The sequence below is a fragment of the Heterocephalus glaber genome, unplaced genomic scaffold (assembly GCF_053883595.1).
Source record: "Heterocephalus glaber isolate CG9 unplaced genomic scaffold, H.glaber_assembly_v1.0 deba00000594, whole genome shotgun sequence".
NCBI classification, from domain to species: Eukaryota; Metazoa; Chordata; class Mammalia; order Rodentia; family Bathyergidae; genus Heterocephalus; species Heterocephalus glaber.
The window spans coordinates 31,153,765-31,181,469 of NW_028258151.1; the positions used below are offsets into that span (position 1 = coordinate 31,153,765).

Below are 27,705 nucleotides of genomic sequence, written 5' to 3' on the forward strand. Positions count from 1 at the left end.
CAAAGGGTCTTTTCTTCCAAAAAGATACTGAAATATTTACTAATGAAAAATTTAACCAAAATAAAATAAGGACAACTATTGCAATTATAAAAATGCAATCTATAGTTTTCAAACCTACAGTTAAATAAATAAAACAGGAGGAAGATTGTAGAAAGTGTTACCAGCACATGGCAGGCAGGAAAAGAGTAAAAAGCCAAATGATGAGCATAAACCCAAAATAAATGGTTGAAATAAATCCATAAAGACTAACAATACCAATAAGTAGAAGCAGGATAAACTCACTAATTAAAACTCAGGTTATAATATGGGTTTCTTTCTCAGTCCAGCTATATGACGCCAGCCTGGGCAATTTAGTGAGACCCTGTCTCAGTAAGTTAAGTAGGTAGCTAGATAGGTAGGTAGTTTCTACTGAGGAGTCACATACTTCTCCACTCATTCTATTGACCAAAGCAAATCACATGGCCAGGCTTGAGGTCAGTAGGACAGGGTAGCATGCATGTAAGAAAATGGCAGGGTATGAGGGAATAATAGCAAACAGATCATAAGATCTGTTCCTTTTAGTAAGAATCCAAAATCTTACCAGCTTAAAACAGTTAGGTCAGGCTAAATGATCATCTTGGGCCATGTCACTCTGATCCATAAGCCAGGCCCCAAACTCAACAGAGCAGCCACTATCAATATACCTTGCCATTCTCAGTAGTGGAGGGAGAAGAATATGGTAAAACATACACTGGTTCTAGAAAAGCTTCCCCACAAAAGGGCCGCGTGGGACTTCTCAAGTTGCATTGGCCAGAGCAAGTTGTATTGCCTAAGCCTGAGTCCAGAACAGTGCTACATAATTGTCTAGAAGGAGGTCAGTATATCAGTCAATCACAATAATGTAATCTACAATAATTATGTCAAGATATTTTATACACATCAGAGGAGTATTCATTTAGAAGCATGACAAAACTAAATGTTGATAAAAATGTTGTGGGAACGTGGATATTGTGATATGCTGGTAGAATTCTAATTGTTATAACCAGTATGAGGAGCAGATTCACAATGTCTAAATAAATTTGAAAACATACATCCTGTATGATCATCTGTTTGTATCCCTGCAAGAACTTCTACACAGGTACACAAAGAGATCGTTTAAGAATATTGTAACATTTTAATAGCAAGAAAAAAGGGAAACAACTTTAATATTTACAGAAAAGCTGGTACATTTTCAGACATACATTAACATGAAAACATTAAATTTCAAATGGTAAATGTCATTATATTGTGTATCTAAAATGTATCAATAAAATTAATAAAAAATAAATAACATAAAAATATTAGAACTGCAATTATGTAGATAAATCTCAGAATAAATTAAAAGTTGAAGAGTAGCACATTCTGTGTACCTTTTATGTGAAATTTTAAAAACTGATTTATAATGAAAGAATATATATTGGAAGATATATATTGATTTATAATGAAAGAATAAAGGAAAAAGGTTATACAGTATATTTTGTAAGAATATATATGAAATGATACATAAATTCAGGATTGTCCTGACTGTGGGAAGGAAGAGGGATTTGGAAGGCAGTGAAGAGGATTTTTAATTCCTTTTTTGTTCTTTTTTAAAAATATCAAGTTAAATGTATGATGAATGTTAATGTATGATAGGTAGGGTGATGGAAGCAGGGATGTTTATGTTACTCCTCTGTGTTTAGAGGGGATAAATGTGTAAGGAATTTGCCTGGAATGCCCAGGTACCGATAGCAGAACCCTGTATAGTCTGAAGGACTGCAGCAGTCTGCTAGGTTGTACGGGCCAAGGAAGTGCAGTTCTAGAGCCATCCTGTGCAGGAAGTCAGTTGTGGGGCTGCTGAATAGGTGGCTATGTTACAAAGGTACTCGCGTGTAAACATTGTAAGTGCTGTGGTCTGTTACATTCCGTGTATGGGCACCTTCTCAGCGAGACTTACGTGTTAACTAAGTTAACTAAGAGCGTTTTCAGAACCCCTGTCTTCTGTGATAGAGGATTCTCTGACTTGTGGAACATTCATTACGTTCTTTGTCTTCAGCGTTCTCTAGACTGAAATAAGAATCCATCCAGTTCTTATTTTTTTCTCAACAGAAGCAATTAGTTGCCCAAAAAATTCACATAGAGGAAAACGAGGACCGAGACACAGGCCTGGAACAGAGACATAATAAAGAAGATCCAGACTGCATCAAGGCCAAGGTGCCCTTAGGGGACCTGGATCTATATGACGGAACATACATAACTTTGGAGAGCAAAGACATTAGGTAAAGAAGTTTTCTTCCACAAGTAAAGTTGTTTTTCCTAACAGATCTTTCTCAAATCAGTAAGAAATTATTTGTATAAGAATCACAGGAAAGTTTATTGAAATTTCAAAGTTCACAATATATGTTACGTATAGAATTCTTATAAATCAACTAAAAATATTTAACACCACAGTAGAAAGTTGAATGATTTATAGTGAAAAGTAAAATATAAGTGGCCAGTAAACATGGCGAAAACATTTCTCAGAAATGTCACGCAAGTACAAATTGAGACAGTTGTTTTCATCTACCACATTGGAAAAAGTATTTGAAAAGTCAGTAACTGTAAAAATGTAAAGAGCCTGTAACTGGAAGCATAAATAGGTTTAACATTTTTAGGAAGAATTTAGCAATGTTATACTATATCCATTTTGAAAACCACAGTCTTAGCATTCTGTGAGCTACTGCTATTTTTTAATTCTTGACTTACTCCTTTAATTTGAATTCCCAAAATACTTTGACTTCTTATGCAGCTATGCGAACAGGTATTGAATGTTGATTAATTTTGGTTATAAAGTTAAGATGCTATGAGAGTATGAGGAAAATTTAACATTTCTTAAAGTACTGATTTTTATATCCTTCATTCATTTCTTGCTTGCTTCTTGATCTTAGCCCTGAAGATTATATAGATGCAGAATCTCCTGTCCCTCCAGACCCTGAGCAACCTGATTGTACTAAAATTCTAGAACTTCCATATAGTATACATGCTTTCCAGCACTTGCGAGTAAGTAGAGAACTTCACAGATTTTTGTTTTGTCTTGCTTTGTTTTGCATTTTTCTTTCCTTTGGTCTCTTGCTTATAAAAACTGTTTTTCTTCTCTCCTTCCAAGCAGCTTTATAATTTGACAAACATTATCCTACTTCATAAAATACTTCCAAAATAAATGCTACAAGATACTTAATTACTTGTGATCTTTTATATCCTATCATCTCCTTTGATCATGTTTTTCAATCTTTTTCTTTTCTAGGGTGTACAAGAGAGAGTTAATCTTTCTGCCCCTCTATTGCCTAAAGAAGATCCAATCTTCACGTATTTATCTAAGCGGTTAGGAAGGAGTATAGATGACATAGGTCACCTCATTCATGAGGGCCTGCAGAAGGTAAGTCATCAGTGACTTAGAGAGCTAGAGACTGTGCAAACAGAAAATGTTTTTCTCCAAAAAATGCCTTCCCATTTGTATTGTTATTATTCCCATTTGGATTGTGTAGAGCATAATCCACAATTATTATATTATATATACTGTAGTTCAGACATGACTAGACTAGTTTCCTTTATGATAAAGTTTTATCAAAATAATTCATCAAAAAAAGAAATAATATGCTAACATATGCAACTGGGTTTATTTATATTGAGTGTGGAAAAAAGTTCTAACAGTGATATATCTGTCCATAATACATAGATTATAACTGTTCTCTGAACCAGAGAAAGAATCACCACCAGCAATAAAATCTTCTATAATTTTTTTTTTTAAGAAAACATCTGTTTTAAAACTCTGAAGTAGGGAACTGGGCATGGTAGCACATAGCTGTAGTCCCAGCTACTGGTGAGACTGAGGCAGGAGGATCACATGAGTCCACCAGTTTGAAACCAGCCTGGACAATGTAGGGAGACTCCCGTCTCGGGAAAAAAAAAAAAGAAAAAAAGTAAAGTAAAAGAAGCAGGAAATTATGTAACAAGACTCAAGAATTTAAATGTATCATTCAGGATAACCTCGGAATTTAAAAAACATTTTTTGCTCTTCTCTATGCATAAGGAGTACCATAAAATGCAGGTTAGTTTCTAAGTAGTATTATAGTGATATTAAGTAAAATGCATACTTAACAGCATTTCCATAGTTTATTCACATACATAGCTCTGTATCAAAGGAATTTTTCGATAAAAGTAAGAAAATAGTTTGATTTTTACATGCATTATATGATTATTTTTGAGATACAGTTATCATCCCTCTGAAGGTAGTGTGAACCATTGGCAGTGGCAGAAACTTACTGAGTAATGAGGAGAGCATAGCGATTCTGTCTTCTCTGAGCACTGTGACCGCCCTGCACCTCCATGTGTTAACCATCCTGGAAGTGTCCGCGCTCTGAACTCAGTCTGTAGCCCTTTCCCCTCTCCGGAGTTTGTGGTGGAACAGAAAATTCAACTCTAAGCGGAGCTTTGTTTTTCTGGGACCAGCACCTGTCCTAAAGCTATCTGGGCTCCCGGCCCCGCCATCTCCTTAGCATACAGAAAACACTCCTATCACTCCTGTATTCCAGTGGTTTTAGGAGCTGTGTGTCAGGAACCCGGGACAAAGACAAATACATAATTTTTCCATACTGTAGACTGAGCAGCCTGAACAACAGAAATATATTTCCTAGAGTTCTGGAGTTTCCAGGATCATCGGGCCCTGTTGGTCTCTGGTGGAGAACCTCTTCCTGGCTTGCAGACAGTTAGTTACCTTCTCATTGTGTCCTCCCTCACACGGTCTGTTCTCTTGTACGTCTGGGAAGGGAGAGACCGGTGGGGTGTGGGGCAGGGTGGTGGGGGGCGGGGGGAGCTTTGCCTCTCCTGTCCTTCTGAGCGTATCTGCCCCACTGCCTCTGACCTCAGTTACCCCTTGTCTCCTCCTCACAGGCCTTATAGAACTTGGGGGACACAGACATTCATTTAATCCATAGCTGGTGTCACCTAACAAAATTCAGGCCAGTGTGGCTGGAATCTGGTGAGCAGGAGGGAGGATGGTAGAGAATAGACCAGGGCCAGATCGTGCGGGCTCTGAAGACCAATTTAAGGGCTTTAGATTTTATTCCAGGTGTGCTTTAAATATATATTTTTCTCTTACCTCCAGATGCTATGCTGTGTCCTCTGCTGTTATGATCTTTTTAAGAGTTTGTGTAGATTTTTTTTTTTTGGTATGGGGATTGAACTCGTGTCCTTGTCCCGACCCTCATGTAGAATTTTTAATTGAACTCTTTGTCCCAATTCACAATGTAAAGTCTGAAAATGAAAGCTAAAAGTAAAAGCATTTGTTGATTTGAGGGGAAAAAAATGTTTTCAATAAAGCTACCGAAAAGAAGACCAAAACCTGTCAGAAGCTGATTATGAAGGAATGTACTGTCCTTTAAGCAACCATAGGGAGAAGAAGTTCACAGTTGATTGTTCATAGTGCTAAAATCTGTAATTGCATCACTGAAAAATCATATACTTTCCTCAAAGATCGAATGCTTAGGGCCGAGGATTTAGCTTAGTGGTTTCGCCGCCTGCTGTGCAAGCATAAGGACCCGAATTCGATCCCCAGTACCAAAAAAAAAAAAAAGATAGACTGCTTACAGATAAATAATGCAGGGTTATACTTATTTAACCTTAAAAATATTTTTAAATAACTATATTAAATTATATTAACAGGAATTTTTTAATGAAACAGTTGACCCTGTAAAAACTTCAGACTTCATAAAAATCTATAAGAGAAAGTAAACATTATAATTTCAAAACTTGCTTTTATAATATATTTCTTTGGATTTTGGTTTTTATATATATTTATAGTTAAAATTTATTCCCATAGGGTGCATATTTATTAATGTAAGTGTGTGGGTCAAAGGGTAATGACGTTTTTAAGGCTTTTTACATATATTCTGTCAAATTGTCCCCAGAAGTGCTGGAGTAGCTTAACATTTCTACATTTAATAGCTGAAGTTAATATATAGTACAGCGTAGCTAACAGTAAGTACTGGCATTCTTCTTAATCTTTGCCAGTTTATAACAAGAAAACATGTAGCTTTTAAATGTCTCTTTATGACATTATATGGTTCACATGCTTATTGGCTATTTAGTATTTTTGAATCATCTGTTTATATTTTTGGCCCATTATCTTTTTTTTTCTTTCTTTATGTTTAGATATTTATTGAGCTCTTTATAAAGATCTTAAACCTGTCATGTACAGAGTCTGCTAAAAAAAATGTATACATCAGGAAAAGAAAAACTTCTATAAATATTTTAATACTAAATTTATTGAGTCATCATGTGATTAACACAAGTTACCTTTGGCCTCTACAATTACAAGAGGTGCTCAAAGTGGTGTCTTATTAGCTTCCAGACATTTATTAGTATGGGGAACTGCCATTTACTGGCAGACTGCACATTATAAATATGTTTCCCAGTTTATTTTAAACTTCATGATTTTTTTCCCCAAGGCAGAAATTTAAAGCTTTATCTACTGGGGTTTAAACTGAGTTTTTGACATGGTCCAGGTCAGTATTTGGCCCCCCTTTTTTTTTTGGCAGTACTAATACTATGGATTGAACCCATGGCTTTTTATATACTAGGCAAGCACTTTACTACTAAGCTACATCCCTAACCCTTTTTATTATTTTTTTTTAATACAGTCTCACCATGTTGCTCAAATTGGACTCAAATTTTCAGTGTCCTGCCTCCGCCTCCCAAGCAGCTAGAATAACAGGTGTGCACCACTACTCCCAACTGTATTTTGACTTTAGGTGGTCCAAATTCAGAATATGTTAGAGGATAAAAAGTCCCAACCATGAAGGGAGAAGTGTATCCGAACTTTCCAACTTGACTAAATAATATACTTAATTACTGCATACTTAAGATTTAGTTTTTAGGGCTGGGGATTTAGCTCAGTGGTTCCGCCGCCTGCCTTGCAAGCGCAAGGTTCCAAGTTCGATCCCCAGTACCAAAAAAAAAAATATTAATAAGATTTAGTTTTTAACACTTGAAGGTTTCAGTTAGATTCTAAACACTCATAAGAAAATGACAAATAAAAATTCATCTTTCAAAAAAGCATAAGCCTATTTGCTAAAATTTGTATCTTCACTCAGATATTATATAAACAATATTTTATAAAACACTAATTTCAGGAATTTCATATTAAAGCCACTGGCATTTTTTTTTTGGCATTTCTAAGTAGATTAAGCCTTAATTTCTAAAGTCCTGAATTAGAGTCCAGCAAGTTGTGACTATGGGAGTGTTTCAGCTCTGTTTCCCCCTGGAATGATAGCCTGGAGTTGGATGATCATTCATCATGGCTACTCGGTAGCTCATGGTCAAGGAGCTGTGGACAGAAGTAGCTTCTTCGTACTTCCGCTTTATTATGACTATAAATAGTCTTGCACTTCTTCATCTTGAATTTCAGAAAAGCTAGAGTATTAATGATGCTCATTTTGAATATTTTCAGTTAAAGAAACTGAGTTTTGTGAATTGTTGTTTTGTTTAATCTCTAGAATGCTTCCTCATGGGTGCTATATAATATGGCTTCATTTTACTGGAGAATAAAAAATGAACCATATCAAGTAGTGGAATGTGCCATGCGAGCACTTCACTTTTCTTCTAGGTAAGATCTCTCTTCATCTCCTAACTTTCCACATTACTCAGGACAGTTAAAGACATGAGACATAAGAAAGTAACAGCACTGCATTATACTTACTCTCCTCCATGTCTCACTGAAAGTAGTCAGTCCCATCACAAAAGTTCAAAGTGATAACTGTATAATAATTATACTTTCCAATTTCCATTACAGAAGAAAAAATATATATAAGGTAGATGCCTTGTGATTCACTTGAGATCTGCATGCGAGGACCTTGACTGGAGCAATTGTCATAACTTTAACTTTTCTTAAAAGCCCTAAATGAGTTGTAAAGTGCCTGCCAGACCCTAACCTTTGTGGCAAGATTTATAATTGTCAGATTGACTAAGCACCACCAATAATTTACAAATGAAACGTCATGATTCTGACTTTCTCAGAACCTTATTTTCTAAGTAGTTTTCTTACAGTGATTTTCCTGAGCCTAGTGTGAGCTAATTCTGCATAACCATGAAGCACATACTTCTTTCCTAACATCTAGTTACATTTCTCTTCTTTTAGGCATAATAAAGACATTGCCTTGGTCAATTTAGCTAATGTTCTACACAGAGCACACTTCTCTGCCGATGCTGCTGTCGTGGTCCATGCAGCCCTGGATGACAGTGACTTCTTCACCAGCTACTACACCCTGGGGAACATATATGCAGTAAATACTCCTTTTGTTTCATGAGCTGAACCAGTTGCTACTTCCTGGGGTTTTTGTTTTTTTGGGTTTTTTTCCTCAACAGAATGTTTCTTTTTTCCCTTCTTTTGATCTGGACAGTGGAAATAAAGAAATTAAGGGGATCAGTCTAATACTGTATCATAATGGTCCTAGTCTCTTGACAAAAAAGAAAAATAATTAAACTGGGCAGGTTGTGCCTTCCACCTATAGCGTGCCTTCACATAACTGGGATTTGGTCACTGATGAGAGTAATGTTCACTGTAGAGTGAAATGTAGATGTAATTTCATAAATCATTAGGGGTTTCAGCAGATGCAGTGAAGCCCTGGCTAACCTCTCTTCCCCCGTGTGTGTGTATTTTTGTCTCTTCAGATGCTTGGGGAATATAACCACTCGGTGCTCTGTTATGACCATGCTTTGCAGGCCAAACCTGGGTTTGAGCAAGCGATAAAGAGGAAGCATGCTGTCCTCTGTCAGCAAAAACTGGAGCAGAAATTGGAGGCTCAACATAGGTAATTGGGGGGATCATTTCACCAGAACACTAGCACCCTAGATCCTCAGGTAGACCTAGAGGGTCCCTATGACTTCTGCAAGTCCTATTACTTTTCTCCAAATGTGTGGTTTAGCACAATCCAGTGTTTGTATAGAGAATGTTTGCATTTAATTCTCCACAATTTTGACCATGAATTACGGTTACCAAGGTAGATGGAGTTGAGGAGGCTACAAGATAAAGTAGTCTGTTGATGACATTTTTACTTTCATAGATTATATTGTATCAGTAAGATCACATGTAATGCAATATTTGATCTTTTCCACCTCTGGCTTCTAGGATTAGACTGTTGTTTTGTTAGTTAAGTGACACTGAGAGACATTTGGCCCACATTTTAATCAGACTTGTGTATTAAATTATACAGTAATGGAATTTCATGTACTTGGACCTTGTGGTATAATTAATAAAATATGTTTGATTCCATAAATTATAGGGCCAGATAAAAACTTCACATAACTTAAAAGTGAATTATTCATTTCAGGATTAGCTTTAATATTTTGAGTGTATTTTGGTTATTATAAGATTAAATAGAGATTTAGAGTTCATTAAACTTTTATATTTACATATTTTCCAATCTGCTTAAGCATAATATAGTAAAAAGAAGAGAATGATAACTTGCTTATTTATGTCAGGCTTCTTTTATACCTACTCAGATCTTATCCTGGTTGAGTTTCTTCCAATATTATGTTCTTAATAATTGAACTTACTTTTTTTACACAATCCTTATACATCCTAAATCTCCATATGTTACATTGTAATATAGGTAATAAGGTTTTGGTGACTTAATTGGGTAGCTGATTTATTGAAATCAGGTGGTGAAGAATATTTCTATGCAAAGTTTTTGAAGTTTTTCCCAAAATCTGTAAACCAAGGAGCCAGAGTGTAAAATCAAGGTACGATGGCCCTAAATCCTACCTGTCTTTAGACAGAATCAAAAGAAAAAGAAGAAAAGGATTTTAGGAAGGCTTTGAATGTCAGTGAAACTAATACAAATTTTGTGGAGGGAAATAGCATTATTAAATATGTCTATGATATATTGTGATTTTTATTCATGGCGTTTACCCTTTTTTACCTTTCTTTAACCATGTGCTTTATTTAGCCACTTACTTAACAGTGCTGAGGATGAAACCCAGGGGCTCACATATGCTAGACATGCACCTTATCACTGAGCTACAATCCCTGACCCTAAATTTATCTTTTAGCTGATGTAGAAAAACATAAAATTGTACACATTTGTGGGGTACCATGTGAAGTTTCAATACATGGAAACTTTGTGCGATGTTTAAATTAGTGTAAACATACGTATTCCACCACAAAGATATGGTAAATATTTGATAGAGTAGTTTTGTTGATGGCTGAAGACAAAGGAAGCATCAGAGGAGCTGGTTTTTGAGGAGAACCACAGTTCAGCTCTGACAAGAGCTGTGGAGGGCCCACTTTGTCTGCCTCTCCAGCCTGCTGTCCCAGAAGCAGGACAGTGTGGTGTGTTTTTTATGGCAACTGAAAAGTCCAGGGCACCAATTTGACATCAAGATGGTCATCTTTAAAGGAAGGGTTGTGCCTTCATGTTTTGTCCTCAAGTAGAAGAATGACATTTTCTTTATTTAGCCTTGTTATTCTTGAACTTGTACAGGGTTTTGGATTAAATAAAAGGAAAAAATAATTACTGCAGAAACCAGAAATGCTGTGCATCTAAGTAAGTTTTAAAAATTCGTAATTTTAAAGATCTTTTTTTCTGTTATTGAAAAATGTGAAGATCCCTCCAGCGAACACTAAATGAGTTAAAAGAGTATCAGAAGCAGCACGACCATTACCTGAGACAGCAGGAAATCCTAGAGAAGCACAAGCTGATTCAGGAGGAGCAAATCTTGAGAAATATCATCCACGAGACTCAGATGGCAAAAGAAGCACAGTTAGGTAAGTGGTAGCTCCACGAAATTCAAGACAGATCAGGAAATTCATTGCAAGCATGGTTCATTCTCATAACATTCACTCAACCTTGGAGGAAGGAAGTTGCGTTTATGACTTCCGTAGATCTTAAGGTCAAGACTCATTACAGTGATTGCACAAGCAGGCCTGGGAACTGGTTGGGTTGCCTTTTTGTTCACATATTGAAACAAAATCCAAGTCATTTAGATTTTTAGAATCTTGTATTTCTACAACTGTAATCAGTCTCCAGGAGATCTTGTTAAAATGCAGATCCTGATTCATGGGCCTGAGGAGGGGCCTAATATTCTTCCTTCTGAAGGAGCTTGCACATCTAAGAGTGCTGGTGGTGTAAAAACTGCCCTGTGATTAACAAGACCCTGTGCTGTGCAAACACAAGCCAGGGACACACATAGAAATAGCACATACGTGCTATCATGAAATCAACCAATAACAAATGCTGGCGGGGCTGTGGGGAAAGAGGAACCCTGCTCTACTGCTGGTGGGGGTGTAGACTGGTGCAACCACTGTGGAAATCAGTATGGAGATACCTCCAAGAACTAGGATTGGAAGTCCCATTTGACCCCGCTATTCCTCTGCTGGGTATCTTCCCCAAAGAATTAAAGGAATCATACCACAGTGATATAAGCACACCCATGTTTATAGCGGCACAGTTTGTGATAGCTAAAACTTGGAAACAGCCCAAATGCCCATCAACTGGAGACTGGATAAAGAAAATATGGTTTTAGGGCCGGGGATTTAGCTCAGTGGTTCTGGCGCCTGCCTTGCAAGCACAAGGTCCCAAGTTCGATCCCCGGTACCAAAAAAAAAAAGAAAATGTGGTTTTTTTCTAAAATGGAGTACTAAGCCATAAAAAATGAGAAATTAGAGACATTTATAGCTAAGTGGATGCACATTGAGGCGATACTCTTAAGTGAAATAAATAGGACACACATGTATAAATAACGAATAGTTTCTCTGGTGTGAGAAACTGAAAGTGTAAATAAGGACTAAAATGTATAATAGGTAATGTGAAATAGGAAGAAAAGGGGCAAAGGGGAAGGAAGTGGGAGGGCTAGGGGAAAGGATAGAAGGGAATGGGATTAATATGAGAAAATGGAAAAATAGGAACAAAATCTTTGTAAATAGGGAGAACTGGAGGGGTTGAAGGGAGGGCTGGGCAAGGGTGAAAAATAAGAACCAAGAGAGACAATGTAAAGGTGCAAATTTCCAATGATGAATGTCATTATATTGTATACCTAAAATGTACCAATGATTAGAATGAATAATCGATAATGCAAAATAGGAAGAAAAGGTCCAAAAGGGTAGGGGTAGTGGGAGGGGCGGGGAAAGGAAAGAAGGGAAAGGAAAAATGCTGAGAAATGGAAAAAATGGAAGTAAAGTCTTTGTAAATAGGGAAGGGTGGAGGGGGTGAAGGGAGGGCTAGGAATGGGGAAAAAATAAGAACCAAGATGCATTATGTAAAGGTACAATTCCCAATGAGAAATGTAATTGTGTTGTATACCTACCATGTACCAATAAAAGAATTTAATAAAGTGCAAAAAATAAAAAAAAGAAATAGCACATAATGTGGCTAACCGGGTCAAGAAAGCTAAACATCTTTTCTTTTTTCCCTTATACTCTTAAAAACAAACACCGTTGTAGAAGATTTTTAAATTAGAGTTTGTGTCTGGTGAGAATTCCTAACCCGGCCAACAGATTAGTTTCAGGGAGTTCTGAAATCATTTCCAAAATTATATGGAGTTGTTTATGAACAATTTTTTTCTGGAAAAATGATATATAGCTGTTATTAAAAATCTTAGGTTTGTGATCCAGAAACTATAACCACTAGTGACCCCAAAAGGGGAACTTTAGTTAGCAGAGATCATCAATGATTTGGTTATAGCCAGAGTGTTTCATTCAGATTAAATCCCAAAGGATCAGATCTGGCAAGTTGACACCAGGGAATAAATTACTAGGGTCCCTTAAATTACAACCTCCCTTGATAAACACATTGGTCTGACAAGCCTCTTAACCCTTGAACCTTGGCCGTGAACATTTTATGATCTATTTTGAGTATAAAGAATATGTTCAGTCTTTAGATGATTTATTGCTGTTCTAAAATGTAATCAGAGCTCTTATATATAAATTTGAAACAGAATTAGGAAATATATAGGACACATTCTCTCCAGAGACATAGCCAGAGTCCTTTCAAACTACATAATCAATAGATTTTATAATCATAGAGTATAATTGGCACAAGATACCTCGGTGATCATCTAGGGGAGCCCTTTTGTTTTACAGATGGAGAAACTGGAGCTTCTTTGGAATTGATTTAATTAGTAGTAAATTCCTCTATATAAATACCGTCAGAATAAGTACTGTGCTAGGCTCTGAGGTACACAGAGTTGAAACAGAATGACCTGGACTAAGAAAAGCATGTGGGTATTGCTGACCATGTTCATTGTTTGTGTAATTCTTGTCTTATTTCAGGAAATCATCAAATATGCCGGCTGGTCAACCAGCAGCATAGCTTACACTGCCAGTGGGACCAGCCAGTGCGCTACCACCGAGGAGATATCTTTGAAAATGTGGACTATGTTCAGGTCTTTTTCTTGATCTCTTCTGCTGCTTAACTTTTGCATATCTGAGAATAATACCATGTTTTCTTCCCTTGATTTCTTGTCTATCTGATCCCTAAAATTTGCATCATTTAAATCTTTAAGATATTTAAGTATCTGTTATGTTTTTGAAGTTAGATTTTGTCATGAGTACTCAGTTACTGCATGGATAATGCTGTTTCCCGAAGTATTTCTGTAAATGTGTATGCATATGTATTTGATTCTTTTCTCCTTTCCCATGGGAGCTAGAATTGAACTGTTATTAATATTTAACTCAAAATTTTTATCTTCCCTCTGAGCCTTTTATAGTAAACCTACGTTAAATTTGAAAGAGAGCTATCTCTTTCCTGAAGTCATCAGTCCAGTTAATTTGCCTCAACCAGAAACATAAAATTATCATTATCTACAGAAAATGGTTATTGAGCACCATTGCTAGATGCATACCTCTGTCATCTTTTGGTCTCTCTACACACACACACAGAGTATACATTCACATCCACACATACACATATCTGTACAAACAACACATGCACATCTGCCTGCACACACACCTCCTAGCCTATCTGATTGGGGAGAGCTAACACATAAATACGATGATGCTGAATAGCATGAAACTGTTGCTGATGCTGAATAAGTCACACAGGGAATGAGCCCAACCAGAATTCCAAATCTCGTACAAAAAGATACTGAAAATAAAACAGTATTCATACTGTCTTAAGTAAGACCTATCATGCCCTATCATAGATACAGAAATTTCCAGAGATAAGCAGCTTAGGAAAGAAATCAGGAAAGCATCTATGGGAGGATATATCACAAAATATAGAGCCTTTTTAATCTGAAGAAACCCAGACTTCTTTGGGAAAGAGTAAGAAATTAGCAAGCCACTTAAGAAAGGAAGTAGTAATGTGGCTCAAAAGCTTCCTCTGATTTTTGTAAAACGGTTGCTAACACTGTCTCTTTGGTTTTCAAGAGAAGGAATAAAGGAAGGTCAGATTTACAAAATCAAGGACTGTAACTCCCTAACTAAAATCCAAGCATTTTAAGGAGGGAAAAAGAAATGTTTAAGAAGGAAATGGATTGAAGGCCATTGTGATTTTTGAATGTTTTTATGGTTTCAAAACTGTCCTGTACCAGTACAGCTTCCACCACTGTATAGTGAAAGAATATTTTCATTCTTTAAGGCCTAGAGCTCCAAATTCATCATACTCATTTCTTTTTCTCATGCCTTTCCTACTCCATTCCATCCCCGGTCCTGTTCTCCTTCTCTAATGAGGTTTCAGAAATACACAAGAGCTGTGGTGTCTTACAGTATATCAAACATTTTTTACCTTGGTTTAGAGGAAGACTGTATGTTTGTGTCTTTTCATTTCCTCATTTTGTCCACACCTTTAAAGCTTGTATTTGGAATCATTGACAAGAGACTATAATCTCTAGATGACAGTTACAGTAAACCCTTAAGAATGCTTTCTTCCTTGCCTCCACCCACAGCACACTAATTTTATAGAGTAGTAATCACTTTTGTCGAGGTGAGCGAAGGGCATAATGAATGGAATATCTAAATGAGTTAATCATTAAACCTAAAAAGCAATAAATCGTAGAAAGGAAGTAAAGGAACAGGAAGGTAATCCATGCTGCTTTTCTCATACTGCATTAGCAAAGTTGACTGAAAATCGCTAACCGTGCAGTTTCCGTGAGAGACTACTGCTGAGGCATAGTTTTTGGTTTTTTGGTTTTTGGGTTTTTTTTGCGTACCAGGGATCGAACTCAGGTCCTTGAGCTTGTGCAGCAGGCAGTGAAACCACTGAGCTAAATTTCCATCCCATGCTGAGGCATAGTTCTTAAAATTAAAAGAGCTGGTTACTTCATTGCTGACCTTCTTTCTGATTTCTTACTCATCATGAATATTCAATAGCTTTTTTAAAATTTGAGTTAAATCTTGGTCATAACTCCTTTTCCACTCAGAATTGGATTGAGCTTTTCTTTTCATTTTCTAGTTTGGTGAGGATTCCTCAACATCCAGTATGACATCTGTGAACTTCGACGTTCCTACAAATCAGAGTGCTATCAGTGGTTCAGTCAAGTCTTCCCCCGTAGCCCACTCTGTTCTCTGGGTCTGGGGCCGGGACTCTGATGCATATAGGGTAAGTTTTTACAGGATGAAAAATGATTTTCTCCAACAGACAAGACCTCATAAAGCAGTGGCTCTCAACCCCACTGCTGAGCATGGCCCCATTGCTGTTACATTTAGTGCACCAAACATTTATTAAACTTCTAACAAGGAGAAGGCATCTGTTTGGTGGGAGATATAGCCTCTGCCTTGAGTTCTTCTCAATCAAATGTGGCAGGTAGAAACACGGGTTCAGTTCATAGCTTTGCATTTTGAATGCACACCTATAATTCAGCAGTCAGGAGGCTGAAACAGTAGGATCACGAGTGCAAGGCTAGCCTGGGCTACATGACGAGACCCTGTCTGTACATTGCTCTGCACTCAGAATATAATTACCAACTAAGCTCGACCTAAGTATACCCTTGTACATATTTAATCAGCATTCTTTTATTGTACTCCCACTGTGTGGCTGGCTGGTTCTAGGAATGTCTTAGTCAAGTTCCTTATCTCTTGCAGCTTACAAAAGATATCTGTATCTTCTAGTGGAAGATACAGTGAACAAGTTGACAGATACTCATATTTAGGCTAGAAATTATATGTTGGCTGATAGCAATGCCAAGGTATCAGGACAGAGGCCATGCTTTTTATTCACTATTAAAATTTTAGAACTTATTTATTCTAACAAAATTTAAACAGCCACTTAGATTTAATTATATAAACTCCTCAAAGTTTGATAGCTTCAGTATATAATTTTAGCAGGCCTTTGGTATAGTTATTTATATTTAGAAAGATAAACATTTTATAAGTCAAAAAACAATTGTTCATTTTGGTATTGGCAAAGAAAAATAGTTTCCTGTGCCAATTTTACAGGCATATATGTCCTTTAGTTAGAAGTCACAAACTGTACCCAAAATTGACTTAAACAAAAAGAAAAATTGTCCTTAATGTGGAAAGTCCAGAGGTGGGGTAAAACTTTAGGTTTGGTTGACTCTGGGTCAACAATATCATCAGTGACTCATTTCTTTCCTTCTCTTCACTGTGCCATACTTAGTATGGATTTCATCAGAAAACTTGTTTTCCTAATGATCGTAAGATGACAGCACAAGCAGCAGCCTGAACAACATCCTTTTTGTTCATAAGTAGCAGAAGAAAGTAAGACTTGCTTTTCTTTCCCAGAAACCCCAAGCAAATCCATGTCTCACTGGCTTAGCTGGCTTAGGTCCACCCAGCCTTCAACCAGTCTGTGGTGAAGCAGATGGAATGACTGGTTTCAACTGAAAATCTGCAGTAGAAAGAGCACTATGGAATTAATCTACCACAGTACATTTATCTTAAAATGTTTCTGTTCAGTTACCCTAATAGGCCCAAATTCTTTTAGCAATTTATTTAGCATGTTAAAATAGTCAATCTAAAGAGGTTTATGAGCAGCTTGCTTTCTTTCTTAGGACAAACAGCATATTCTGTGGCCTAAAAGAGCAGAGTGTACAGAGAGCTACCCCAGAGTCCCTGCTAGATGGGAATTGCCAACGTATTTTCTGCCTCCGGAGAACAAAGGACTCAGGCAAGTGCTGATGGATTTGGCAAAGCACCTGATTCTGCATGGTTGGCATCTGGCGGTTCTTATAGAGCACCAGCCTTGGACTTGAAAGGTTAAGTCTTTATCTTGAACTCACTCAAACTTTGAAAATATGAATCTTGTTCCTTTTTCTTGTGCTAGGATCCACAAACTCAACAGTGAGGATTATTCTTCAGAAGAAGAGGCCAAAACCCCTGGCTGTTCCATAACTGGCGTCAGAAAAAGCCACACTCTGTCCTACTTAGTCAGAGAATTAGAGGTCCGCGTGGATCTGAAAGACAAAATACCAGATGACCATGCACGAAAAGTAAGGCTCCCTTAGGCTGGTGTTTATTGCCGTCCATTCTGGGTGACTTCTGAAGCCGCTTTGATGCAACAAGAATTTGATAGAAGACCACTGTAGAGCTTTATGTTTATAAAACTCAAGGATAGAGTTAAAGAATTGAAATGATTGAGAAGTCAGTCGTGCTAATAAGGGAGTGCCAGGCAAGTGTTCCTTGGGACTGCTGTTGGCATGGACCAACTGAGCAGCCTTTGTTCCTCTAACCCAGAGGGTCCACAGAACAGCGCAGAACCCTTTACCTGAAGGAGCCCATCTTACAGAGGCCATTCTGACCCCTTCAGTTCAGCTATGTGCCCCTCAGTCCTCCAGAAGTCTATATAAACAGAAAGCTTGAAGGTTCTGTTCCCCTGGCCTTACCAGCCCTGCTTTGGCCATATGAGGTCCTTAGGAATATGTATCAATTTGATAGCCACTCTAAAATTATAAGTAAGTTCGGTTATGCTGTTTTCTTTCATTCATATTATGTATGACTAATAATATTTCACTACAGATTGTTGATCTGTACTAGATACTGTTGCATAGCCTTTTACTGAAAAACACCCATCATGACCACCTTTTTAAAAATTTCAAAACTATAAGCCGTTACTAATATTTGGTAAACATTTACTGAGGCAAAACATACCACTTTCCAGCTACTGTTTTGTGTATTTGGAATACAGAGGCAAGTAGACCATGATCTTTGCATTAGAGTTGCTCACAGTTATCTAAATACTACAAGAACATAAAGTAGATTAAGGGAAATTTGGTACTTTCCAATGAGGGAAGATAGATTTTTATCAATTACAGATTGTCCTTTGAATAATTTCTCATTCGGTTCTTGACACTTAGGTTGACTATACTGGGATAAATTACTGTGTATGTGTAAGTGTATGTATGTGGTTGTGTGTATGTGTGTGGGTGTATATTTTTTTTAGTTAAAGGAAACTAGTGCATACATGTGAGCAGGTCAACAGCTGTTGGTATGTCAGTGAACTCATGTTCTATATATTATAAATATCTATTCAAAGTAACTGTTTCTAAGCTGTCCTTGTCCAGGTAAAGACTACCATCCATAGAAATTCTTTTTAAATGTTCAAATGTCTTCCCTTTTTATTTTCAATTGAGTCAGTCTTCCTTTTGATGTTTTCAGATTTTGCTTTCCCGTATTAATAACTATACTATCCCGGAAGAAGAAATTGGGTCTTTCTTATTTCATGCTATTAATAAGGTGAGTCATTTACTTAGGACACCTGAAACTTACACTGCTTAGTAATTTTGACTAAAAGTTAAAGTGTTCTTATTAAAGATCCTATTCAAGTACTATATTTTTTAACTAACGGAAGTGTTTTGGTATTTCCAGCCCAATGCTCCTGTCTGGCTCATACTCAATGAAGCTGGGCTCTACTGGAGAGCAGTAGGAAATAGCACTTTTGCTATTGCTTGTCTTCAGAGGGCTTTGAATCTAGCTCCACTTCAATACCAGGACATTCCTCTTGTCAACTTGGCCAACCTTTTGATTCACTATGGCCTACATCTTGATGCCACGAAGCTGCTGCTTCAGGCTTTGGCCGTCAATAGCTCTGAGGTGAGGATGGATGGATTGTAGTTTCACATTCTATGAGGGGAGCTGTTTTACTGTACAATTTCTATTTTTCTAGAAATGGCATAAAAATGTCATGTTTTGTTCTTCAGAGCAGAATTTGCGTGTTTCAAGAGTGAACATAAAATTTTTTTGTCTTTTTAAATTTTAACAAGTAAAATTTATAACTACACAGTTAACTTTTTAAAGAAACTTCTATTTAAAAAAGAATGATACAGCTGTAAAAATATGCTGCCATCTTTTTATGTCAGTTAGAAATACCTGGTTCTTATTTTATCCTCATCACTGTGTGCTAACTGCTTAATATATATACTATTTTACAGTTCTAATTTATAGGTATATTTATACCATCCAAGCCAGAACACAGTTTCAAAGTTGTTTCGATAAGAATAAATAGGTAGATTAATATTCATGCCCTGAACCTCCCACACAGTCAGTAGTTCTAATATCAAGGGCACCACTTTTCTTTTTTCCCCTGTACTTTAGCATGTCTGAAACCAGGATGCATAACTGTTGTCATACTGAGTTTGATGAAATACAGTTGTAATAAAAATAAATTAAATCGATCTCACTTTATGCCTAAAGGTTTATATGTTGTTATCTTTAGAAACCTTTGGAAAGATGCATGAATTGTTTAGGTTTATTTAAAGTATTCCAAAAGTAAAATTTTAAGTGTGAAAACAAAATATTGCCTGTTAAAGATTTTCCTTTGAGGGCCAGGGATTTAGCTCAGTGGTTCTGCCGCCTGCCTCACAAGCGCAAGGTCCCGAGTTCGATCCCTGGTACCAAAAAAAGATTTTCCTTTGAAATACATAAATTTGGATTGCAGGCAAAGTTTACAATCCCTGTACACAAACTCACAACTGGATTTTAGGCAAAGCTTTAAAATGTCTGTTTAATAGGTCAAGTTCCCAATGTGCACATCAACTGTTTAATGCTTACTATGTGCCAGTTGCTGGTACAAGAACAGTTTATACACGTGTATAAAACATGGGATGTGATGAAGTAGATGTCTAAATGGAAGGCTCTGTACAGCTGTATTCCTGTGATACCGCTTAAAGTTCACTTTCCACTGCTACCAGCCAAGGCCGTTAGGCAGTACTTCTGTGGAGAAAGAAGAATTTCCTCAGAAAGCTAAAATTTTAGCTATTAAATACAGTGGTGCTGCAACAAGAATAAAAAGACAAATCTGTGGATCAGGGTGGATACGTCAAAAATACACCTTTACCAGCACTTCCTCCCCAACTGTCAACAGTAAGAAGTACTAATTGATAAGCGTGTCTTCTATGAAAATATTTCATAGTCTTGCAACTTTACTATACTAGTGACCTTTAAAGCTTGTTTTATTAATAAATTTATTGCTACATGATTTTTAAAGCCATCAATTTAAATGGCTGTAGAAAAATTCAATGGATTCACATGCCACAAGTTATTTGTTAGGTGCTAACAATGCTTAGCTATTACCAGTAATAGGGTTTTCTACGGGATTATTTTTCTGTATTCCAGATACTTTTCTTAGCTAAAATTGCGAAGTGAGATTGCTAATCAGTAAAAGAATGAATATTTTGTTAGCTTTGTTACAAAATGCCAAGCAGTCCACCAAAAAGTTTGGGCCATACGTATTGCTGTGATTCAGATCTACAAATACTCATTTCACCTCTGTCTTCAACTGAATTGGACAATTGAAACAACTGCCAACTTTTTTAGATTTTTTTTTAAGCTAGGGCCAGATACTATACCCAGCATTTTGCATTTAGTTATCATAGCAACCCTGTGAGATAGAATTGCCTCTTTGGTAGATAAGGAAACTAACAGGAAAATTATGGGATTTACTAAGTCACAGAGCTTGGATTTGAACTGAGGGAAACTGGTCACAGAGCTCCCACTCTTGAGTGATGTTATACTGTCGCTCAGTTAATATTTATAAAACAAATTTGCTTGTTTAAAAATATCACTTCTCTGTTACAATTTTTTACCTTTCAGTCATATTTTTAAAGGTTTACATATTCATTTTATTATTTTATTAAAAATTAAGTTTTGTATGAAAGCTTTGGACAATTGTTTTTTGTCGTGTTAAAAATATTTCCTTTGCCTTTTTATCTTAGCTTTTAAAAATTATCTTTAAACTATTCAGTCTCCTCAATTTTGATTTCTGTTGTATTGTCACAAGAACTTGAAAAAATTCTTATTTTGTTTTTGTTTCTATAACTTGATCTTAGTTGTATCTCTTCAATCTAAATATACACCAGCTTTATGGTGCACTAGGTATTATAAATCCAAGGAAAATTAATACAATATACCCCACAAAAGATATTTACAATATTCCTAGTAGCTTTAATCATAATAGCCAGAAGCTAGAGGCAGCCCAAATACCAGTCTATAGGAGAATGGATGAACAACCACAGTATAATCATACAATGGAACATTACAAATCATTTGGGAAGAAAAGAATGAACACAAAAAGATCAGTGCATTTTTAATTTAGTGAAAGAAGCTACAAAAGGCTACATGATTTATGTGTATATAAGAGAACATGCTGTGTAATTCCATTTATATGAAATTCAGGAACAGGTGAAGTTAATTTATGGTGATGGAAGTCATATCAGCAACATTGGCTACTTTTGGGGTGGGGTTGGGTTAACTTAGGAACCTCCTGGTATTCTAGAAACATTCTAAATGTTTTATATCTTGAGCTCGAGAACTAGTTACCTTATGGGGATATATTCAGATTTTAAAAATTCATTGAATTGTTTAAGACTAGGATACACTATACACTTTTACAAGTTTTTGTCTCATTAAAAAGGTAAAAAATACATTTACATATTGTTACACAGTTTACAATTGGCTGGTGTAAATCAAATAGACAGTTGGCAGTAATCCTTATTGAGGTAACCTAAGAAAAGCCAAAAGACACACTGTCCAGGTTTTGTAACTCAGAAAATACTCATTCATTAACATTTTGCTGATACTTTGTTTACTTATTTTTTTCTTTTTAGCCCCTGACCTTTTTGAGCCTGGGAAATGCTTACCTTGCTTTGAAGAATATCAGTGGGGCACTTGAAGCCTTCAGACAGGCTTTGAAATTAACCACCAAATGTCCAGAGTGTGAAAACAGCCTGAAGTTGATCCGCTGTATGCAGTTTTACCCATTTCTGTACAACATCAGCTCTTCCATTTGCAGTGGTAAGCAGCTACTTAATGCTGGCAAAATCATGAGCTCAACTAAGAGTTCCTATTCTGACCAGCAGAACACAGAAAATAATTTTCTCAATCTTTCCCAAGGATTTTAGATAGTGTACTTCTGGAAACAAAGGGAAGCAGTTAATTCATTACTTAATATAGATACCTTAAAGTTTTATGACTTATTTTTCTCCTAGAATCCTGGTTAAGAAAGTATATAGTATATGCAGCTGGATTGATAGATTGTTTTTTTCCTCATCCCAAAAATCTGTTTAATGACCAGTATTCATGGTAAAGACTAGTTTTTTGCTTATGAAGCCCAAGTATGTAATAAGAGTTGAAGCAGTTCTTCAGCATACTCAGCCTCTAAAGTACAGCCCGTTTCCTTTCCATAAGGTGATTCAAATTTGGGCCTTTACTGCACCCTTAATATAGTTACCTGACATGAAAAGGTATCCCTCTCTCTTCTTCCTGTCTCACAGCTGAGGGTGCTTATGTGTGTGCCGAAGTGTGTGCATTTCAGCAGAGCTGATATCTAAACCTTCTGCAAATTCGTCTGTTAGAACCCTCTAAGAGTCACATGATGCCTGATTATTTCCACTATAAGGAGAAAAAGTGATGCACTTGACATTCTGTATTGAATTATGAGAGGTGCAGTTTACAAATAGTGTGAATCTTCAGTACCTGTCCATTGCTAACGAGGTATACGATAAAGGATGTTCAAATTAGGTTGCAATATTTAAGCAGAGATCTATCATTCCAGCTCCTGCACTTTGGATATTTAACAAAATAAAATCTGACACCCACTTGTTCATGTGACTTGACTAAAGAACACTGATATTTACTGGAAGATTTGGGACCAGAAATTGGTTTTCCTCATTCACTATACCAAACTGCCTTAGGATTTTAATGCACTGTTAAACAATAAATAAATGCAGTGCGGTACTTGCATTAAGTATCAGAATCCAATTATTTAGTAAAGAAACCAAAAATCTCTCAGCAATATAATGCATAGCTCAATTGTGGATTACTCTGGAGCACAATATGAATTAGATTTCTTGTATGAATACTCAAGGCCTAAGATGGTATTTAGCAAGGGTTACCATGGAGTAGCTGCCACTAGAATCACACAGACTCATGTTTGAGCCCCAGCTCTGCCATCACTTTCTGATCCCAGTAAAGTACATTAAAAACAAAGAAACCTTATCATGTACTTGTTGTAAGGATTGAATAAGATTTTTATCAGGTACTAGGTGTTAGATAAAAGTAGCCCATTAGAAAGTCATAGTAAATACAAAGTATGCAGGGCTTTAATGGTGAAAATTATTATCTTACTTAGTCCTGGAAAATACGTTCTATTAAATGTTGTAGGTCACCTGTGAACAATCTTGTAAACAGGATTTCACTTTTTCAAGGAGTTTCTTACATTAGTAGAAACTCTACTATCCTCTCACTCACTTCTCTTGGAATTTATTACCAGGTGAAATGATTTTAGATGAATATAGTCGTCTTTTTTCAGTTTGAAAAATCTTTCCTTAGCATTAGTTTTGCATCTTTTAGTTTAGTATTTCAATTTCTTAAAATTTATTTATTGGGGAGGGGGGTGATAGTGAGGATTGAACCCAGCATTTTGCAAATGTGAGGCAAGTACGCTGCCACTGAGCCCTCAGCCCCTCAGATGAGTTTTTCAAGACCAAAAAATAGTTAAGTACTCTTGGAAAACTTCTCAAAAATAATTTTTCTGATCACTGTTGTTACTCTTATACAAATTCTCCTTAAAGATCATCCCTCAACCCCCACAGTTCTGGGCTGAACCCACTAGCAGTCGCCCACTGAGCGACAACCCCACCCCCTTTTAGCTTTTGCTTCGAGATAGGGTCTTGCTAAGTTGCCCAGACTAGCCTCCACTTTGCAATCCTGCTTCAGCCTACTGAATAGCAGGCATGTGCCACTGTGCCCTGCAAGATCTATGTTTAATGAATGTTTTCTAGCAAAAATTCTGTCAATTAGCACGGAATTATTTATCTGACAATTGTTCCAAACTTTTATTAAACTAGAAACCATATCATTTGTTGCTATTTATGAAATGCTTATGTTCTTAAAGCAACTTATTGTTCTTAACACTCTTCCCTTTGAATAGCATTTTTGAGACAGGGCCTTGCTATGTACTTCAGGCTGGCCTTGAACTCACTATATAGCCCAGGCTGGTCTTGAACTTGTGGCAGTCTGCAGTCCTCCTGCCTCAGCCTCCTGAGTGCTGGGATTACAGACATGCATCATCATGCCTGACTCATAGGTAGCGTTATATCACCATCACAACTTTCAGGATGCTGTGAAGAATTTACTAGATTGGCTTTTTAATTGTCCATTCAGGTTGTTTTGTTTTGCTTTGCTTTGTTTTGCTTTTTTTGGTGCTGGGCTGTGTACATGCTGAGCAAGTGCACTATCATTAAATAATACCCCAAGCCCCTCAAAATGTTGATTAAACATTTTATTTTGCTAATTTTGAAATAAATACTGTTTTTCACATTGATAGGTTTGTTTTATAACCTAATTTAACTTAATTTTCTTCAGTATTATTTTCCTTTTATTCAAGAGCATAAGACCAATGGTAGATTGTATTTGTCAGACTTCATTTACTTGAGATGCTTATAGGCATGCCACAAGCAACAGTACTGATATTCATCAAATATAACCAAGCATTCAACCCAGGATTTCTGAGCCCTGGTCTTTTGTTAGTTCACTGAGACATATGCTCACTTTAAAATGTTAGCCTAGGTGTTTAGATATTATGAATAAGAATTCTACAGAGAATTCAGCCTTTAATGTCTAGGTTTTCTTAAAATTTTGTGCAAGTTTTTTGATAACTTTTACATTTAGAGAAAAAAAAATTCAAGTCATGTACAGAAACCTTAATACTTGTTTTCTGTGTGCAGATGTATTAGCTTATATTCTCTTCACGGTTTTTCTATACTTATAGCGTCTATTTATGTAAACCTATCTTTTGTTGCAGTTTGTTTCATTAACTGTGTGTGGTTTTTAGTCTGTGTTCATCAGCCTACATTTCTGCATATTTATGTCTTACACCTTAAAGGAATTTAACATGGTGTTAAGATTTTGAAGAAAAACAAATCCTGCGTTTTGCTGCCCTCCTGTGGACTGTCCCTGGTATGCTACCTGCTCAAAGACCTTTGTTTTATTATTTTCCTTTTAAGAATTAGTGAAGATACTTGCTTACTTTTTAAGACAGTTCAATGGACCCAGCTTTGGCAGCATTATAATATATGGTCAGGCCACCTCCATTTAATTGTGTAAACAGAATTTAACTTTTGGTTAATTTATTGCAGGTTTCAAAATCCTGATGTGGGTGATACATCCTGCAACAAAGCCAAATATAACTCTTTATATATTAACTATCTAGATCTTTATACAGTCTTTCTTTAAAAGAGCTATAGTTACTTGATTAGCAGATAATTCTTTGACATATATCTATGGATAGAAAGGAAAATAAGAAAAAAATTGTTAAATTTATGGCTCTAGAAGCAAAGGTATGATTTACTGTAGTCACAGTAGAGCTGAAATTAAAATCTGAGTCCTCTGTCTTCCAGGGCCAGTGCAGTTCCCATGCATTAATTCTTTTACTCCCTGTAAGTTATAAACTACCCCACGGTCATGATTGGAAAAATCCATGTTTATAAATTCTTGGGACATTTTATGAAAGTGATACAATCACTTCACTTTTTATGTCATCCCTCAGAAGAGGTACACACATCCCTACATGAAACATGGGTCTAAATTAGGTAATGGGGGGCAGCCATCATGAACCCTAAAAGCACACCTGAATTAGTGTCTTTTACTCTAACATGGTACCTAGATCTTTTTTGAACCTTGCATTACTAGATTCCTGCTAGTGGATTGCCTTTGATTTTTGCACAGAAAATCTGATGACTCTACTTATAGTATTAGCTCAACAGCCAATATTTTTCTTTTGGATTCCCAGCATTTAGCTTTTATGAACAAAATAATTACCTTTGTTTTCAGACTTAGGATAATGTTTATTGTAGATTATTAACCTGGGCTAGAGGTGTAGCTTGATGGTAGAGGACTTGCCCAGCATGCAGAAGACCCTGCGTTCCATCCCACAGCACCACAAGAGAGAGACAGAGATTGGTTGGTTGTTAACCTGGCCAAACAATTATTAAGAAAAGTGAAATTTGGCAGTGAATGTAATCCTTAAGCAACAAAATATTTGTTTTCTTTCAACCAAAGGAGACTGGGTACAGCGTATTTCATTCAACTATTACTTACCTATTGTGTGCCAGTTTCTAGGAACTGGAAACCAAACACAAACCCCCCAACTCTTACGGAGCTTTATTCTAGTAAAAAGAAATGAAGAATAAAGGATAAACATAAATTATTTAGTATGTAAGAAAACTGTTTCAGGGAAGAATATCATCATGGGGGTGTCATCAAGGGAGGTCCCACTGAGAAAGTGACATCATGGAAAAGACAAAGGAGGTGAGGGGCTCCCAGCCATGCAAGCATGCAGTGTAAGAGCATTTCAGGCAGAGAGAACAGTTGCTACCGAAGCTCAGGTCAAGGAGTAAACAGCAAGAAGGCCGGTGTGGTTGTAGTGGAGATGTAGATGATGGCAGAAGTGAAGGTGGGGAGGATACAGCCACATCTTTACGATGTATGATTTGGAAGATTCCTCTGGCTCTGCCATGAATAGGTGTAGTGTAGTAAGGGAAGACACAGGGAGACCAGTTAGGGTGCTGTCGCAGCGGCGTCTGTGAGAGATGGCATTGGCCTGGCCAGTGGGCCAGGAGGGGGTGCGAAGGGGTCACCTCTATAGGGTGGGGTGGGGGAAATGAAAGAGAGGTCGAGGGGGCAGGTGTCTCCTCAGATTGGGACCTGAACACACGGTAAACCGGGTGCTATTTGATGGGCTCTGGAAGCCTGAGGAAGGAGCAGAGTTAGGATTACGGGATAACACTGTCACTCACTTATGAAATGCTTCATATTCATTAACTTGAAATAAGGTAGAATTTATAACCTCTGAATTAAAAGCTTAGCACTTTAGATGTGGAGATAGTCCATCCAGTGTTAAGTTACTATGTTGAGTCTCTAAAAGGAAATCATTGTATTGTTTAAATACTAAATTAAGTTGCCATCACAGTTCCTTCCTGCTCTCAGTGTATGTGGGGACATCCACTGAAGGGCATTGTTAATCATGTTTTATGATCACTTACCTGCTGATTGGGCTGGAAAGTTTTAAGGACAAAGTGATTGTACATAGCAACGGAGCGAGGTACATGGTATGAGCAAGATGAGGTGTGTTTTGTCTAGAGCTCTCCGTTAATCATGGAATGGGATCCTTTCAGAGAGCTGTGCTGCTGCAGCCTCCTGCAAAGGGCTGACTTTCAGTTAGGCACATTTATGTGTAGTAAGTTAGGCAAGGTCACTGGATGTTGTCTTTTAAATCTCCATCT

At 36.8% G+C, this 27,705-nt stretch overlaps 1 protein-coding gene and 1 long non-coding RNA gene across 9 annotated transcripts in view; one reads left to right on the forward strand and one right to left on the reverse strand.

Moving 5' to 3' along the window:
* The window catches only part of Ttc17 (tetratricopeptide repeat domain 17), a 105,115-nt gene that overhangs the window by 20,689 nt on the left and 56,721 nt on the right, over positions 1-27,705 (forward strand). For all 3 annotated transcript variants that reach the window (XM_021264328.2, XM_004852000.4, XM_013074794.3), the window contains exons 3-16: positions 2,107-2,276; positions 2,925-3,036; positions 3,281-3,412; positions 7,530-7,639; positions 8,171-8,315; positions 8,704-8,843; positions 10,638-10,798; positions 13,301-13,413; positions 15,423-15,569; positions 16,981-17,096; positions 17,253-17,418; positions 18,584-18,661; positions 18,794-19,018; positions 22,030-22,216. In XM_021264328.2, the coding sequence (XP_021119987.1) occupies positions 2,107-2,276; positions 2,925-3,036; positions 3,281-3,412; positions 7,530-7,639; positions 8,171-8,315; positions 8,704-8,843; positions 10,638-10,798; positions 13,301-13,413; positions 15,423-15,569; positions 16,981-17,096; positions 17,253-17,418; positions 18,584-18,661; positions 18,794-19,018; positions 22,030-22,216 (2,002 nt within the window). The remainder of the gene's footprint in view (positions 1-2,106; positions 2,277-2,924; positions 3,037-3,280; positions 3,413-7,529; positions 7,640-8,170; positions 8,316-8,703; positions 8,844-10,637; positions 10,799-13,300; positions 13,414-15,422; positions 15,570-16,980; positions 17,097-17,252; positions 17,419-18,583; positions 18,662-18,793; positions 19,019-22,029; positions 22,217-27,705) is intronic.
* Positions 19,012-27,705, reverse strand: part of LOC106009977 (uncharacterized) — a 34,279-nt gene continuing 25,585 nt past the window's right edge. Inside the window, exons 5-7 of one of the 6 annotated variants that reach the window (XR_015449008.1) lie at positions 26,522-26,589; positions 26,287-26,396; positions 22,202-22,334 (exon numbers count right to left, since the gene is read on the reverse strand). This is a non-coding gene — a long non-coding RNA (uncharacterized LOC106009977). Of the gene's footprint in view, positions 20,138-22,062; positions 26,590-27,705 lie in introns of those variants that run through there. The other 5 variants (XR_015449003.1, XR_015449004.1, XR_015449009.1 and 2 more) reach the window with 5 other exon arrangements.